The following is an 18,827-nucleotide window of genomic DNA, read 5'->3' as shown; positions in this document are numbered from 1 at the left end:
AACAGATCCAGCACCTTATGGAATAAGCACAAATAGTCTGTTCTCACTTCAATGCTCACATTGCTCATTTTTCTTACTATAGAACTGAGATGAAAAGGTATATTGACTAGTATGAACGCATTCGTATTTACTGTCACATTTTATTTCATTATTAATACATCTATCCAAATGCAGAACTACACATTCTTTACAAAATGTACATTATATACAGTCTGGTGATATTAGGCTTGTAGTCCATGATTGGAACACATTCGGCTCATGCAGTAAGAACATCAAAGTTCAGTAAGTAATTGATGAGGCCTCTTGAAACATCACAGCTGCATGTATGCTTGCTGTTCTTTCCAGTATACTAAACCAGTAGTATAGGTTTTAATTATCACAGTAATGAAATGCACAAAACCCTCAGATTCTGTAAGACACCCTCGTCTGTAACAGTGTAATGCACTCTGACGACCAAATCAGGAAATATAGCAAAGAGGAAGGTTGGTATGACTAAGAAATGATTCTTGGAGCTGGTGCTGGGTCCTGGAGCTGGTCCTTCTTTTTTTTTTTTTAACTTTTCAGTCCACTTCCAAACTGGTGAGCTCAGCCTGCCCACTCTCCCCGAGGAGGCACAGCAACTTCCTATATGCACTCCTGTTACACGGAGAGATGGAGCAGCCACATTAATGGACTCATTCAGTAAAGAATACAACTACAGAATATTTCTAGTTCAGTACAGAAAAAGGTTTATTGTCTAGACGACTTAAAAATAGTTTAAAGCAATGATTACTGTCTACGTGGCCTCCAGGATATGATTCATGCACTTTCTTACCTTAAGGCGATGTTCTTGCCCAGTCCTCTCTTGTGCTCAGTGTTTCTCAGACTGACAGAAAGGTTGGGAATGAGAGCCTGGACCACAGAGGGATCTAAAACAGCCACAGTCTCCAGTACGCCGTACACCTGCCTGTCGTAGACTCCCTCATTCTCCTCCACAAATGATCTAGGAGCATCAGAATGACACAAACAGTGAGAACCATGACGGATAGAATAGGCCTGAATGTAAGATAGTTTTTCTCTGTGCTTGCAGTGCCTGGATCAGGGTCTGTTTCCTGTGAACAACAACACATACAGGTGCAGATATTTATTGTTAGACATTATTGTCAGTTACCGTAGGACAGTGATTATCTGCTCACATGGTCCCTCTATAGATGCAGCAGCACATCGCTCCACCACAAGCTGTAAAGCATCTGTGCTCGTCTTCCTTACTGCACAGAAAACAAATACATTATCATTACACAGCCCCTTAGTCATTATTATTAACACAAACTCAATTATCACATTTCTTTCTGTATAACTTGTGTCAGTGAGCACTGATGAAAACTGTAAGTATTCATGTTAATGTTTGAAACCATCTCAAATATAAGTAGCATGATTTATTGAGTTAATATTGAAGGAAAGTTTGAAAAAGTGCAAAAGAACTTTGAGAAAAAAACAAAAACATGGCCCTTCACTACAACATTATGCCTGTCAGGATTGGTTGGAACTATTGATTTGAGTATCAGGGCATGTAGATCCTCCCCCTAAAAATTGGGGTGGCACCATGGTACATCTTTTTTGCTGCACATGAGTGAAGAAAGAGGTTGCTCTAGTGACTGTGGTTATGCAGATAATCCAAAGTTAGTTAAACTTTTCCAAAGCATTAATTTGTTTCTTTCACTGGTAAACAATGACTCCCACAGGATGCCTTCTATATCAAAATTTAGAGGGCACTCACACACAAGACAGGAAAACTACACTTTAAAATGTTCAGATTGTTGTGTGTCTGTATGCATAACATCCGTTACCTTGTGGTTCGTTGACCAGCATCACACAGCGCAGCAGAGAGGGGAGGGGCAAAGTGAGGAGGGCGGGGTCAGAGTCACTGTTTCGTCTCAGAAGCTCCAACAGGAACATCAGGACTGACGCCAGGCGAGGTGGAGGGGCATAACCTTTGAACTGTAGGAAGCTCTCGCTGTAAAATCAGAGAGGGGCTTTTCTAATAACTTATAAGATTAAAATTGCAGCAAGTAAATAAATAAAGGTGGACATTTGTCTGTTTGATTTACACACATCCTGGTTGGCTGATTTTAGTCACTACATTGATTTGCTGGACAGGAGTCATATTAAAATACAATCTGGATGTGAAATCCATGTGGCTGTGGGTGAAATGAGGCAAACCACACTCCAGTTCTAGAGACATACCAAAGCACCTCCAGGATGGTCCTCCTGAGCGCTACCCCCTGGGTGCTTGAGTTGGCCTCGCAGGCACCCAGAAGCACTGGGTGGTTGGCGATGACGCCCATAGAAGGTGAGCTGGGAAGGAAATGGTCCAGATATCTGCGGGTAACAGAGCGGAGCTGCTGCTTCAGGTGGGCACCCTGAGACTGAGACACGCTGGAAGCCACTGACAAACCCTGCAGGTGAACAAATTAAAGTGTCAGAAGAGAAACATCCAAACAAATTACAGACAGATGAGTGATGAAAGGGTTTTGGTGAGGGTTGGTGTACAGTATATGTCTAACCTGCAGATACAGTGGCAGGCTGTCCCTGAGAGCTTTATCCTGCTGTGTGAGGTGGTGGGGAAGCAGCAGCCCATCCACGATACGGAACAGCAGCTGCTGGGCTTTGGATGTGGCCAGCAGGGGGCTCCAGTGCTTCACTATGCAGCCTGGATCACGCAGAACAAGAGTCAACCATAGAGAGACACACACAAGTGTAATAATTCTTTACAGTCTGTAACATAGAATACATTGTAAAAACAAAGAGCTCCAGAAGAGTGTATTGTGTATTGTAAATTGCGTTTGAGGTTTATGGGCTTTACACTTACCAACAGCCCAGTAGGCCAGCTGCACTCCCTCCTGGTTCTTGCTGACCAGAGAGGGTTTAATGTGTTTCAGGATGTCTCCAATATAGTCCAGGGCTCTTGTCACCATGACTGAACGCTCTGACAAAACCTGCAGTCCACTGTACACACAGCCAACAGCCTGACACCATGGGAAAGCAGATAAGAAGAGAAATTCATGGTAACATTTGTATGTTTATGCAGGTTGCTGCAGCAGAGACCAGATATGACATGATATGTTAAGCATACGTCACATATAGTGCACACTTATGTAAAGGCACAGGGATGAATTTTAGATATGCTGAGTCCATTATGTCTTATATACACAAATGGCGCATGGTACATCCCAAGAACATAAAGGCCTGTTATCAGCTAAGGTGTAGCTGGAAATGTCTCCCACAGCCCGAGTATTTTCTTGTCCCTGTAAATCCATTGCTTAGTGTAAAATTTAAAAGTGCACAATATATATGTCAGCTGTGAGCATGTGTTACCTTGATAAACATCTCCAGGGCTGAAGTGGACTCGAGCCTGCTGGCTGTGGGCTGGAGGCCAGCTCTCTGCAGAAGACTGTCCACTTCAGGAAGCCTCAGCACAAGCCGGGTCAGCTCACACAACTGCTCCTCCACAGCACGACCTGGAGGAACGCAGGCACAAGCACTGTCTACTCAAATAATGATGTGTTTTATATCACTTCATAGGTAAAACTAAGCATTTACTATACAAGCATAGAAATTTTGAAAATTTGAAGAATAGGTTTAACTCAGATCAGAGTTGTGGTCATGCATGTTAAGGATTTGCACATAGAGAACAACCATGTGTCTAAAACACTTTGAATAAAAAGCAGCGATGCCAGATATTGATTATACTGTGACTTTAACTTAGTTTGGGTCCTGGGATAGAGGGGTGACTATACACTGGATTGTTGTGTTTACCACCTAAAATGTCATTCTCTCTAGGTTTGTCAGTGTTTTTATAGCTCAAAAAATCATCAAGGTACAAATGCTCTAGTTTGGTTCAGAGGTATAGCCATAAAATGTACAAATACAGCTAAAATATTTACCGTTTCACATTTTAGGATAATATTCAGTTGTATTACCTGTTCTGCTGTCAGACCCATCTGGGTTCTTGTGCAGGTGCTGCTGCAGAACACACCTGAACCAGGCCCTGACTGACAGGCTTTGTGCTGAACCCGATGCAACGACACCAGCATCACTGCTCAGCGAGGACACCAGCTCACTGGAAAAGACAAATGTAACATGTAGTTATACAAACAACTAGTGGGTTTACTGGTGTGAACTGTTGATAAACATATGTAGAAATATCAAATATTCAATATGTGAGTGGCAAGTTCATGATAAACAAAGAAAAACACAATGTTCACACAGAAGGAGGTTAAGGATGTGAATGAAAAGAAGGGGGATAACATGAACCATATACTGTGAGCACACATTAATGTCAATGTTTAAATTCACACTTAATGCCTCATTGTGCTGTAGTCAGATTTTTCTTCTATGCTGAGTCTCAAAAATACATAAACACTGAAACCCACTTGTCTCTAAAACACATAAATGCCTCTCCCCTCAGATTTCTTCTGAGTTGACTCACAGTTTTAATGATGAGTCTAGAAGGATAGGGGGAGGGGGACATTTCTATCTTAGGTGTGCTAATTTAATTAAATTCTCACGTGAATGAATTGACCATTACTTCATTGTATAAATAACATATTGGTAACAGCTCGAACTGTGGAGAAAGGAGGCTTGGCAGGCTGGGACTTCTACACAATAAATACAAGCAGTGTCCTTGTTCTGCCTTTATATTCAGGTGTAGCACCTTAATATCACTTGGCACAGTCGAAGAAGACCTCAGAGGTTGAAACAGTCAAGTTGTTTGGTGCCCTTGAGTGTAATTTTAAAGATGCACTACATTCTGTATTGTGTTTAGGGGCATGGCTGCAATTTCTTCATTAAAACCTATTTTTATAATAACAAGGACACTTACTGTCTAATTTATTAATTGTATACCTCCCAATATAGCTATAGGACAAAAACTATTGTGTCAAGTGCTGTGTATTATGAGGGAGCTTGATATCTGACAGGAACAGAGGAGAGCATCATCCAATCATATATTCTAAAACGAGGGTGATGTGTTAAAATGCTTTGTTGATTGACGTGTAGCCACAAGGGGCAGAGCCGAAAGTGTAACTGTACCTGTTCTGGAGCAGATGGGGAAGGTAGCGAGTCACCAGAAGTGGATGAACCATGTCGTCCCAGCCAAAGCACTGCATGATGGACTGGACTGGGTTGGGCTGAAGGTCCTGGGGGGCAGAGCTGGGCAGATCAAATGCTAGCAGGGTGAATCCTGAGGAAGATGAAATTAATTCATTTTTTTTAATTACTGGAAAGTTGATACTTGCTTGATGAAAGTGAAGGATACAAAGCATGTACCCTGACTTATCTGTCTAGACACTTTTCTTTCCCATGTTTTCTGAATCTTAACATACCTTAAATCACCTTATCCTGCTACCTAATTACTAATGGTCGTCTCTCTGTCAAACTGCCGTTTGAATTCTCATTCTCACGCCTCAAAATCAGCATAAGCTGACACAAATCCCTTTTAGTTGAACTCTTGTCCAAAACTCTTCATGCTCTCCTCCACCCTTTCTTTCTCCAGCCTCCTCTTCCCTCTCACAGTGTCTTTTTTCCTCCCACTTGGTGTTACTGACCTGCAGCAGCATCTGCCAGCTGTGCTGGAGGTGTCTGTGAGAGGCGTAGGCTGCGCAGGAAGGGGAAGAAGTGTGCCCAGAGTGCTGCTGCTACCGCTAGGTGGCGCTCTTTCACCACACTGGTGGTAGCAGGAGCCCAAGCCAAGGTGGGTGCTGACTGGACACTGCGCTGATGGACCCGTCTGGAAGGAGAGACACACACACACACACACACACACACACACACACACACACACACACACACACACACACACACACACACACACACACACACACACACACACACACACAAAGAAAGCAGATAAACAAATCTAACCGATGCAAAATCCAAACATAGTGCTCCCTCTTGTGTACAACTCACACCCCCCAGCTCCACCCTCTACTTTCTCAAATCCTTTTGCTTCCCTGTTTCTCTCTTTCACTACTTCTTCATGTGTTTTCCCTCTCTTCTCTCCTGGGGGATTACTGGTGCGGCGGTGCGCTGCAGTGTGGAGCAGCACTGGATGGAAGTGGAGGTGGGGAAGGAGAGGAGGATATTATAGCCATAGAGTGGAGCCTAATGCTGATCCCATGTACACAGACTATACTTTGGCTCTTCTGGCTCATCCCTGGCCCTGGCCCCAGACGCTACAGCAGCCCCACAGTGGCTGGCATTAGCCCAGATAAGCAGCTGAAGGAGCTGTAATCTCATTTAGACTGGAGATGATCCTCCTGTCCCCCTCATTCGCCCGGATGGGGGTGTGGGGATGCGGGATTTGAGGTGTGTTGGGAGAGGAGGAAAGAATAGAGGAACTAGCAAACCCCCCTTCAATCCCATCCTCACTCTAGTCTGCTACTATGGTACACACACATACACACACACCTCAACGGTGCCTTCCCTTCCAGCAAGGTTGCATCTAATCCAGAGAGAGCTGAGACAATCGATTAGAGTCTGAATTCATTAGCCTCGTTACTACTGCGGAATGGGCCTTTCACACCCATCAACCCTCATTGTACAAGACATCGTCAGAGACCCCACTTAATCCTCCTCACTGCAGCTTCTTACAATGTGTACACACAAACACACACACACACTCTCAACACCAACACACCATTAGGGACCCCATTTAACCCCTTCTCCCAGCTGCATCCAACATACAGACACATGAAATAAAAATATAGCATCCTAATAATGACAGACAGATAGGGTTGCATCAAACAAATATCCAGCCACAAGTTAAACTTTCCTCTCTCTTTGAAATTATCCATGCACCTCTACCAAAATGTCTCATAACAGACCCAACAGTATGTGTCCTTGACTTTGAAAATGAAGGCTCAACATCCAGTAAAATGTCTTAACGCTCACAAAGGAAAACACTTCACAGGAAGGCTTGTATTTTATCAAGCCAAGGAGATGGGGATTAATTGTTTGGACCAAAAACAGATCCAACAGGGTGTCTCAATGCCAGCTCACCTCATCAACCAGTTCCACCCACACCCTCCCACAGTAGAGGGTCATGGGAAGGAATCAAACTGAGGAATTATGCCTGGGACTGGCTTCTTGCCTCAGCACCATGGCGATGGCTATCAAGAGTGAATGTTCGGACCCTCCACTGCCTCAGCCATTGGCAGAATAATTCTCTTAATGTGTGCAGATTCCACACGGCTCTTAATAGACATAATGATGCACAGGCTAAATTTGCCAGGCTACATAATTACCCATTAATTGTGTCACAGAAAAGGCATTAATCACAAAGAGATACCGAGAATTGCCAGGCCGAAGAATTATGTTTAATTTGGCGGGACGGATTGGAAAGCGAGAGCATGGTATTTTTTATTTGGTTAAATGGGTCAGTGTGGTCCGGGCAATAACACAGAGGGCCTCTGGGAGTTCTCTTCTTCTCTCTCCTTGGCCATTAATGTGCAAATGTGTGCCCTCCAACCCCAAGATCTGAGATGGGAAGTTTGGGAATTAGCAGAGCTAACCAGATAGCGTGTTACGGGAGCCCGGCATTGAAATAAGAGGAGCACACTTGGGTTAGTGTTTCAATTTCTGTGTGTGGGCAGTTGTGTAGGTTTGTGTGTGCAGGGTGGAGAGGGTGGAATGTATACACTGGAGAATTGAAGCAATCATACACCTACATGAAAAAGTGTGAGGGCTTGGTAACACTTAACTTTACAATGTCCTTATTCTAGTGTTTCAGCTTATTTATTAACCTTTTGTAAGTAGTTTAAGTATGTAAGTATATAAGTGGTGGTGGCAGTAACAGCTTTAGTACTTATTAACACTCAGCACAAACACAATGTATACATAGGGGCGTAAAAACAATTTAAGAAATAACATGCATATGTAGAAATGCAGCAAAACCAGGGATATGTACTTGGTAGAGCTGATCTTCAACACTTTGATAGCAGGTCTATAAGTAGCAGTATTGAAAAATGTCAAGTGCTTCATGTGGCATTGAAAACTTGCTGAGATTTGTATACATCTTTACCAAGTGTTCAATTTAAAGCTAGTCTACTCAGTATTTTCATTTCACAATGGATGATCTATAATGTGAAATGTGTCATGGTGTGACAGTGATGAACTTAGATAATTATCACTCGACTTTACAGCTCTCCTCGGTATTATGGAGCTTTTTTTGTCTTTCTGCTCATTCTTTATTTTTTTTTGGTTTTCTGGTCCACAAGTTCACTGTATCAGTTTTCTTTCTCAGTGTCATATCTGCCCAGCCCCAACTTACTGAATATAGTAGCAACACATATGAAAATGATGGAGCAAATTAGGTTAGATTATGAACACAATATCTGATGGGCAGGGAAAAGTATCTGTGCATCACTGCTTATCCAAATAGACCCCTTAACTCACCCTGGTGTCACCAGAGCACTATCAGTATAGGAGTTTTCTGTTCTTTAGTGTGTTTCCCTTAATGTATTTTTTGCATTTCTGGATTTGGAGGGTGATTCCCTTAATGCTTGTGCTTTCTCTCTTGTATATGTGGTTTGTCTTTAGGTTACAGTGTACTACTTGCTATTAATATGGTTCATTGGAAAGCAAAGGGTTGTTGTAAAACTGAAGGCTGGCAAACAAGGTGAAACTCAGCGCTTCAACATCAGATTTAACTGTATGTTGTATCTACTGTGCACTAAATGATCACACATAATTTCTCACTTCATAAACTTACAGTCTCATCTGACTTCTATCTACTGTCACCTCTGTTCCTGCCTCTGCTTCCCCACATAAACAGACACTGTTTCAGCTGCAGCTCTCTGACCCTCTGCTGGGGTCGTTCGTGTAACGAACACCTGTGTCCTACAGCTGAACCCGTCCTGACGCCCTGCTGACCATAGTCTCTGATAAAAGGCCCACAGCATACCGCTGTCCCTATGACCACAGGAGGGTCCATGGAGGGTCTCCTGGGCCTGTAACTCTACTCAGGGCTCTGGCAGCACCTGGTGAGGGTGACCCGGAGGCCACTAGGCCTCCTGAGACTAACAAGGGCCTCAACGCAACATAAGGTCTTTACAGACACTCATTCCTGCTGACAGCACAATCCACCTATTGTCAGTATGAGAAGTGAGTGGACTCTGAACTGGGTTGGGACGAGCGGAAGAAATCACTCTCCTCTGCTGTGGCCACTTATCAGATTTTAATGAAAGCTTAGCTTGGCCTTGGCCAGAAAACATTTGTCTACTATCTATGATGGAACAGCTATCAGTGAAAGAAAAGAATTTAAGAACTGAAGACAAGTATGAGATACTTGGGAGCTGATGAGTATTTAAACCAGCTGTCTCACCTGAGCTGGGCGAGGACAATCTGCAGAAAGCCCAGGGCAGAATTCAGCTCTGACTGGCGGCAGGCAGGCAGCAACCAATCGAACCCCTCGTTTAGTAGCTTTTCCTCTGATAGGCTGAGACTGGCGCTCGTCTCAAACACCTCTGACACACCATCCAGATAGGAGCCAAGTGGCCCCCAGAGGGCAAGTCTGCGAGAGACCTCTGTGGTCTTATTGTAGAACTCTTTGGCTGTCTCATTAAAGGAGGAAGCCAGCCAGCTGGCCTGGGCACCAACGTCCAGACCCCGCTCCTTGAACAATTCATATAATGTCAAAAAATGTGAACAAGTGGAATTTGTACATCACAAAAAAGCCTTTGTTGTATGCGAAACTTGTAACAATACACTTCAAGATTAATTTCAAAAACCAGCATATATATTTTGTGAAAATTATTTTGATTAACAAACCTACTTGGAACAACAGAAGCAGTGAAAGCTGTCCTCTCCAGACCAGGGTGCGGTGCCCAGGGGGGCAGTTAGAGGGAAGGAAGCCTAGCAATTCACAGGCCCTGCTGGCCACATCCTCCAGCTCTACCTGGCGGGCCACCACCAGAAACAGCAGCAGGAAGTTATTGAGGCCTGCCTCCGACAGCTCCTGCATCTTCTTTGAGGAGAACTTGGAGTAAATCCTGTAATTATGGAGAAAATGGAAGGAAGAAGAAACAAATGTTTTAAAATGTGGCACATGAGATGGTTAGCTAAAGGCAGAATAGATCAGGGACAGATTACAGTGTCTGCTGTTTACAGTATCACATAATCTGAAGCAAGAAAAAGGTTGAATCATTTTAAAAATCACATTTCAATGTATTTCTTTACTTCCGTTGACCAACTCGACGGAGGTGATTTGTTCTTCTGAAACCCCTGACTTTAAATACTGACTAACTGAACTTTCTACTCCCACCATGCACCCCACCACCTGCCTCCATCACCCTCTCAGCTCCAGGGGAGAGGCTGGGCTGCCCAGCCAATGTGTGTCCAGTGTGCGTGTGTGTGTGTGTGTGTGTGTGTGTGTGTGAGAGAAAGAAAAAGCGAGAGAGAGAGGAAGAATAGAGAACCACCCAGCATGCTGTTAGATCCTGCGGGCACTGTGGAGAAATGCCTTTAAAGATCATGTTAAATGTCAGAGACACTCAGACACACAGCAGTAGGCGCTTGGTCCCTCTCTCTACAGCCAAACCAATTTACTGCAACACCAGAGAGAGATCAATAAAACCAAACACACACATGCATTGCCACACATTCAACTTGCTGCTTGCTCGCCTGGCAGGAAAACACAGAAGGCTGGAGCCCCCACTCCCCCCCCTTTTCCATCCCACCTCCCAAACACAGATGCAGCCCACACAGGTGAGCAAAGCTGCTGTTTGGGTCAAAACACAAACAGTGAGCATCCCAAGACAAACTCACTGTAAGAAGTATGAGTGATATAAAGGCGTGGAGAAAAACGAGAGAGGAATTGAGAAAGACCAGGTTAACACCGAAATCAGCTTAGTTACACCCACAGAGGACTATAAAAGGAGAAGGTGGCCAAGCATGCAGTCAGAGTGTGAGGGGAGGGAGATTTAAATAGATGAATGGGTAATATGTAACAGGGATATAAGCAGCGCACTGGGAGGCAGAAGTGGGGATTTTCTGTGTTCTCCCAACCTGTCTGTCTGTTTGTTTATTCTGGACAGCTTTTTTTTCCGGAGGCGAGCAGATGCTCCTAACTCCCTGCGTTGGAGATCAACATGCTCACAGTCGATCCCATTAATGCGGTCGTCGCGGGTGTCCCGCAGCGCCCGGCCAGGAGTGGGAACGCTGCCGAAACGTTGTAGCGATACAGTCGGCACGCCTCACGCCTCCGGGGGGGGAGGAGGCAGTGGTGATAGTTTTGGTGGAGGGGGGTGGAGGGGGGAACCTGGACCTGTCCCAGCCCAGCTTGGCTGTTGCCAGACTGCCTACCACCCACACCCCCTCCACTCTCCACCACCCAAGCTCCCCTCTCTATCCGTGTTGGAAACCAACACGGCTTCGTTAAGGCGAATTAACCGCCACGCTCGTTAGCTAATTAGCCCTCATGTCTGCAGTGCTACTGAGCACATTCCAGACAGAGGGAAGTCATTAGGCAGATTTATCTACGGCTGCCACTCTCTGGCGCCTAGCCGGGGCCTGGGATATAGGATGGTCCAGTGTTCAGTTCTGATGTACACATCAGCTTGTGATCTTTCCTGTCTTTATTCTTACTTTCCATCACAAAGACACACACTCTTACTCCATCCAACGGCCTCACACACTCTGAAACCATGTCACTACTCTGGGGAGCAGGTGCACAGTGTGTGTGTGCATCAGTAGGAGGCTCCTTGGCTCTGCTCTGTGCTGAAGAGCAGGTGGTTGACTCCTGAGACACCTGCTCCACTGGGGGGCCTGAGTAAATATCAAAGATGCACTGGGAGACTGCGGTGCACCTGGCACCCACACAAACAAGACTGAAAAGCATGATAGTGTGCAAACACACATGTTGTTTGTGTATTCATGCAAGTATGCACCTAGACACACACACACACACACACACACAAATTCAAACACATCACACATTAGAAGATCAAGGGGAAAAAGGAATCCTACAAAGCCTAGTCCTGATTAGTAATCATTTCTCACAGCCTCCACTCTTAGTTTTCTCTCCAAAAACCTATATGGTGTCGAGTTGACTGGCTGGTCATGGGACTTACTTTTCATGGTGGAAGTGAATGTGAAGTGAGAACTACAAAGCCTTGCAGACTTAGCTCCATCCTTACCTTCCTTTGATCTGTCTCTGTGGGACTCCACCAGCCCTGTCCTGGGCAAGGCACAGGGCCAACACTCGAAGGAAGATGTGGAAGGAGTTGGCTGAGCGGTACAGCTGGGTGTGTCCTGGAGAATGGAGGGGAGAGGGGGAGCAGCAGCTGCGGGCCTGCTCCAACAGGGCCAGGGGCGTCTTACACAAAGTGCCCAGGCCAGACATCCCGAGCCAGGGCACAGTGAATGAGGCGCTCTGGAGAGGAGGGAAAGAAGATAATGTAACTGTACAGTCCTGGTTAATAACCTAAAGATAAATGTGCATGACTAATTTCAGTAACCGTTTTAATAACATGAAAAAGAATTATAAGTGTGTCCTAAATAAAAACAGCAACAAATATGATGCAACTCATGATAACAATCTAAAAGATCAGAGATAAGCCTAACCCCTTACTTCCTTACAAAAAGTAAAGCTATTGGAATGACAGCAACAAAACAAAAGCAGAACACTAAAGACTGTATCATTGCAAAAAGTGCTGGGCGGTTTAATCTGATCTGATCTGTAGCTATGTGCTTAAAATCAGTTATCAAGGTATCAAGTTTGTGCAACCGTTTGTTTTACACAATCAAATGACCACAGCATTTCATGTCCTTGTTTCCTCTAGAGGCTTATACTCACCAGATTCTTGCTGTAGTAGTCCCAGAGAGCAGAGACGGCACTGGTGCTTGGTTCCCACAGCAGACAGAGACTGAAACAGCAGTGGACATGCATCCTAACCTGCTCCTCTGCTAGACCTCCCTGTTATTAAAAGCACAAACAGACACATGGTGTTTAATTTAGTATACAACCACTAAAAATGTATAAAACAATAATTAATCTGAAAGGTTAGCTTAACTGGAAGCAGTGCTGACCTTGGGATTGCAAGTTAACTTGAGCAACTCTTGCAAAAAAGCCCAGTTATCGCCCAGATGTTTCTGTGGGTGCAGATGAACATGTATCAATAGTTATTAATCATACTGTAATTAAAGCATAAATGTGGGCAAAATGTTTGACGAGTGGTGAAAATGTCTTCAAAAATACAACTTCTGTCAAGTGGAGAATTCAATTTAGTCTTGCACAACCTGGATGAATAACATGAAATAAACATGTACTATTACATCATGGATAAAAGTTTCTTCTAATGGTTTGACTAAAAATAAAACAATATTTTTGATGGAATGGATAATAGTAATTTGAAAGACAAACTTCAGTTTATACGTCTAAAATTGCAAGTGCATGTGCTTTAGTTAATCAAGTGCATATTCAAATATTTAAAACTACTTTCCGATTCCCTTATTCTTGACAATTCATTCCCACACTTCCTTGTCAAAAACATATCTCTCAATGCTCCACAGTGGTCAACCTGTGATATAGTCTTATATTGCCCAGGTTTTGTGCATTGTAACATCTGCAGGTAACAATATAGTGATTCTAAGTCTCTTACCTCATTCTGGATCAAGCCGTTACGACTGTACTGGCCTAACATTGCTAAATGTGTGACCAACCACCATGTGAATCCCAGAGGGTCTTTACAGTGAGTGGGGAGGCCACTGAACTGTTCTGCTGCAGGCTTCCCTGAAACCAGAGGCCTCAGCAACAAGTTCATGTAGCTCCAAAAAGACTAGACAGATAATGAGAAACACAAGTTGGTTAATGTAGTATGGACAGAGTTGAATTTTAGTGTGTCAATGTGAACGTGTGTGTATTTCCATTACCTGTGTGTGCAACACTTTATTCCTGTATTCCAGAAGGTGCATGAGCAGGACCCACAGCTCTTTGGTGCAGGAGCAAAGGAAGTGATGGCTGCTCAGAGCCTCTGTAGGCCTTACCTAGAAATCAAAAGGGTCCATTTCACACAGTAAGCTCCCACATGAAGCTCTATTTTACTCTATATATTTGTCACATAATGATTGATATATGCAGTTTCCATCCAGTTTCTATTAGGTATTAAATGTTGAAATTACATCAGAATGACAGTTATACTTTCAGTTATAAATAATCAGAAATACCACTGATGCATCTCAACAGTAAGATGTAATGATTTGTTGCCAGCCACCCACCTTGCTGTATTTGCCTATGGCCAGACCAGTAAGGTCACACAGCAGATTGCACAGGTGTTCTTCAAACAGACTGGCATCAGTCAGGTTCTCTCCTGTCAGGTTCACAAACTGGTGGGCGTACACCACCTGGCCTGGAGACACGAACAGGTTAAATTACAAAAAGCCTGTTCCCGTGATAATGACTAACTATACTACACACAAGCCACATGCTGTCTAGAGTATTCTGGTGCACGGACCTGACACATACCTTGCATCTTATGACCAAGTAGGTGAAGGATCTCTAAGACTGACCAGTGGATGTCGAGATGAAGGTGTAACAGATGCCAAGACGGAGGAAAAATCTGTGGAGGAATGCAAAGTACCAAGTTCAATGTCAACAGCAGAGAAATCATCGGGGTGGTGGGAATTCTGGATTAAGGGCTATGAAAAAGAACTCTGGCCATATGAGTCATTCCTCAAAACAGTTATTATATTATTTCCTTTGCTCTGTAAAGCTTAATCACAGTCATGCCATTTGCTCTTGTGTTGTATGTGTTTCCAAGCTCTATGTCGTTTACAGAACAACCTGACGCTTATGTAACACATGCTTTACATACATTCACCTAGTAGAGTCGGTGAGTGACTACACTAGACCAAGATCTATGCAAATTAATCAATATTCAGTCATACCTTTCCCTGGTTCTGTATAGTGAAGGCACTTTGAACATTGGTAGGAAGGTCTTTGAGACGTCCTATGAGGAGAGTGATGCCAAACAGCTCCTCCAGAAGAGCAGAGGGGAGCTGAGCCTCCAGTTCCTCATAGGGATGGGATGGACATGCATCCAGTGAACTGGAAGGTTCCAGATATCTGAACAGATAATAAAAAGACATGCATGGTCAAATAATCAAACAAATGCAGTAAAAGCAACTGAATGCACAATATTTTAATGTGTAGTAAAAAACATTTTAATTAGTGGTAATAGTGTTAACATTAAATACAAAGAATTACCTGTGTAAGGAGACTTTGACAAATTGAAGAAATGAAACACACTGTTGTCTGAGGTCTTCTGCTTCATAGTGGAGGTTACCTGCTTGACCTAAAACACATTACAGATGTTATGGGCAGAATCATAATTCATATGTAAAACAAGCGAACTGTACCAGATATCAGACATGACTCAAACACTAGAATTCTCAATGGTAATCTTAACTCACTCACTGAAACAGCATTACTTACTCACTTTTTCAGTCAACCAGATAAACATATATACGAAGTAGAAACCACATTCAAACGTTTAAATGCTGAGTATTATCTGGTGATGATACATCAGGTCAACATTTGAAAAAAATATGAAAAATCTCAGTTTACTGGAGAGATGCTCCAACTGGAATTTGAACCCTGACCTCCCAGTCCCCAAAACGATGAAGGGTTCATAATTTGGAGCTGATTTTCAAATGTCCAAGAGAGCATAATGTTTAGTGAAATTCACTTTTTGCACGTGGTATTCTCCAACACATAAGATGTCTGTTTATGTGGGTAAATAATGGCCTACTGTGTGTGAAATTCTGATATGAAAACTAATACCCTGATTATTATCTGAACAACAAATTACATACAAATATATAAAAGCTTACCAAAGTCATGTGAGCTGGACTGCACCAAAGTCTCCAACCTGTAAACCTTTTGTCTGAAATATAACAAAGCGCATATAAGTCCACAGACATGTGTCTGAACCATAGTGGACAGTTTTTTAAACACAAATTAGCTCACTAAGCTCTTGAGGACCTTCAAAGTAGGGTGGTGACAGCAACATACATTCACTTTAAAAAATGTTCTTACTTTAAAAACAGACTCAAATCTGTTTTACATCTTGGCTTACCTGAACAGGCCAAAGAGCACCTTTATAGATTCTACCAGTACTGTCTCTGTTACCCAGGGGAAGCCAAAAATCTCCACTGTGTCCGTCTCATACTCTGCAGGGGCTGGGTCAAGATGCAACAGCAGCCTATAGAAAAGATGCATTTACATTAGTTATGACTTTATTTACTAGAATTGTTCTGCTGCTGAGACATCTGCTGCCACCCAATTACAATGGAGGTAAATTTCATTTGTGCTACTCAAAGTATCACAAACTGCAGTGGTGACCTCCAAGTGGGGCAATATGTTTTTTTTTTTTGTGATTACGGTGAATTGACAGTGTCTATACCGTTTCAATGAGCCTCTCGCAGTGTATCCTTCTGCGGAGAGTGCTCCAGTGGGGTCGTTCTTTGTTTCAGAACAGCAGAAACAAGGCGGCTGGGCTGGAGTGAGCTCACATAGGCTGTCTGCTGCAAAGGGGGAAACTGGTGGGGTGAGGGATTGGCTGAAGTCATCTGCCATGTTGTCAGTGCAGATTCGGTATCACCTTTGATGACAAAAAACACTGTGCTGAGACATCACAAGACTGTTACACAAATCAGAAGTGACATAAAACAGGTGTACATTCATTTGCAGGTTATTAGGTACACCCAGGTATTATAATGAAGAGTAATACAACAGTCCTGTAATAAATCCTACCATCATTAATGTTATAACATTCAGTTTGTGTTGAAACTGTTTAGAGAGGTGATGATTCAACTTTATTGTCATTTTGGAGGCTGCAGTTTGTGGTTCTGTTGAATGTATTGTGTATTGTGTTGTGTTATAGGGACAGTTGTTTCTATGATTTTTCTACTCCATTTACATCAGTGAGGTTTGGCTAAATAACAGAAACACCTCTCACCTGTACGCCTGCTTATTCATGCAGTTATCAAATCAGCCAATCATGCGGCAGTAGAACAATTCATAAAATCGTGCATGTGCAAGTATTGAGCTTAAGTGAATGTTCACCCCAAATGTCAGAATGGGGAAAATGACTGTTGGTGCCAGACGGACTCATCTGAGTCTCTCTGAAACTGCTGATCTCTGGGGCTTTTCATGCACAACAGTCCTTAGAGTTTACTAAGAGGGTGCAATAAATAAAAAAAACATCCAGGCAGTTCTGCAGACAGAAATGCCTTGTTAATGAGAGGTTAGAGGAGAATGGTCAGACTCGTTTGAGTTGACAGAAAGGCTACAGTAACCACTTTTTACAACTGTGGTGAGCAGAAAAGCATCTCAGAATGCAGTACATGTTGAACCTGAGGTGGGTTACAACAGCAGAAGACCACGTTGGGTTCCACTCCTGTCAGTCATGTACAGAAATCTGAGGCTGCAGTGGACACCAACACTGGATAGTTGAAGACTGGAAAAACATAACCAGGCCTGATGAGTCTTACAGATGGTCGGGTCAGAATTCGAGCCTTGCCTGCCTCGTGTCAACAGTCCAGGCTGCTGGTGGTAGTGTGATGGTGTGGGGAATATTTTCTTGGCACACTTTGGGCCCATTAATACCATCAATCATTGCTTGAATGCCACAGTTTGTCTGAGCATTGTTGCTGACCATGTGCCTCCCTTTATGGCCAGAATTTACCGTCTTCTAATGGCTACACCATGTTACAGAACATAAGTCTCAAACTGGTTTCATAAACATGACAATGAGTTCAGTGTACTTCAGTGAGCTCTCTGGTCACCAGATTTGAATACACCACCTTTGGGATGTCAAAGAAAGAGAGATTTACATCAACAATGTGATGTGATGCAATCATGTTAATATGGAGCAGAATCTCAAAGAAATGTTTCCAACATCTTGTGGAATCCATGTCGCGAAGGACTGAGGCTGTTTTGATAGCAAAGGGAGGCCTTATCTAGTATTTGTATAGTGTTCCTAATAAAGAGCTTGGCGAGTGTATATTCAAAGCAATATCACAAATTTCAAACAATTACCACTGTGTATATGTACAGTATTTCTACACAACATAGAAAATTCCAATACAATATGCCAAATAACAGGTCAGACAATTGCATTCATTATGTCAAACAGTCATTATTCAGTTGACAGCTGTCTGGGATAAATGATGTTTTCACTTAAACTAACCTTCAAAATCTGACAAATGATGTCTTGCTTCACAACTTCAGTCAGTAACGCTAGCTAGCTCAAATATCTGCGTTAGATAATACAAATAGTTAGCTTAAGTTTTTGTACTTTATAATGCAGCTTGAAGGACATGGTAGTAAATTATAACATGTTAATTTGGTAATTCTCTACCAGTAGTGTTATCGTGTTTATACGGCGATTAGCTTTTTAAGCTAACATTTTAGTAATATCTACTCATCTTGAATGCAGTTGGCGTTAGTAAAGTGAAATAGCGGTATTTGTAACAGGGAAACGAAACACAACATCGCCTCTAGAAACACAAATGTTACTGAAACATCGACAAACCTTGTCTTTTGTCTTCCTCTGTGGTGTTATATTCCGTAAATCTAAATCAACGCATGAAGATTACACAGCTGTCATCACGCCGTTGTTTGGGTTTTCGGTCTCTCCCGCGCGTTCACAGGACGCATGCGCACACTCTTCCACGCGTCCGATGATTGGTCGGAAGTTTCACAGTGGGCGGGGCCCTGCCTATCTATCCACACAGAGAAAGAGGTCTCACTGTAACGAGCTTCCTTCGTCGCATTATTTCTCCGTGTG

The 18,827-nt window shown here is 43.2% G+C and overlaps 1 protein-coding gene across 1 annotated transcript; it reads right to left on the bottom strand.

Annotated features, from left to right (window-relative positions):
* Window positions 1-109: 109 nt before the first annotated feature.
* On the bottom strand, window positions 110-18,690 carry mms22l (MMS22-like, DNA repair protein). The gene is made up of 26 exons (XM_056379828.1): window positions 18,573-18,690; window positions 16,440-16,637; window positions 16,113-16,238; window positions 15,868-15,920; window positions 15,242-15,329; window positions 14,923-15,100; window positions 14,501-14,594; window positions 14,254-14,384; window positions 13,909-14,022; window positions 13,638-13,814; window positions 13,066-13,128; window positions 12,833-12,952; window positions 12,174-12,409; window positions 9,812-10,028; window positions 9,362-9,651; window positions 5,586-5,767; window positions 5,071-5,221; window positions 3,960-4,099; window positions 3,355-3,497; window positions 2,849-3,005; window positions 2,544-2,689; window positions 2,224-2,435; window positions 1,827-1,993; window positions 1,151-1,247; window positions 815-982; window positions 110-636 (listed from the first exon to the last, which is right to left on the bottom strand). The coding sequence occupies exons 2-26, from the start codon at window positions 16,610-16,612 to the stop codon at window positions 561-563; spliced, it is 3,699 nt and encodes a 1,232-aa protein (XP_056235803.1). The 5' UTR covers window positions 16,613-16,637; window positions 18,573-18,690; the 3' UTR covers window positions 110-560.
* Window positions 18,691-18,827: the final 137 nt, after the last annotated feature.

This window comes from Seriola aureovittata, chromosome 7 (assembly GCF_021018895.1).
Source record: "Seriola aureovittata isolate HTS-2021-v1 ecotype China chromosome 7, ASM2101889v1, whole genome shotgun sequence".
In the NCBI taxonomy this organism is placed as follows: Eukaryota; Metazoa; Chordata; class Actinopteri; order Carangiformes; family Carangidae; genus Seriola; species Seriola aureovittata.
This window is presented reverse-complemented; position numbering and strand designations above follow the sequence as displayed.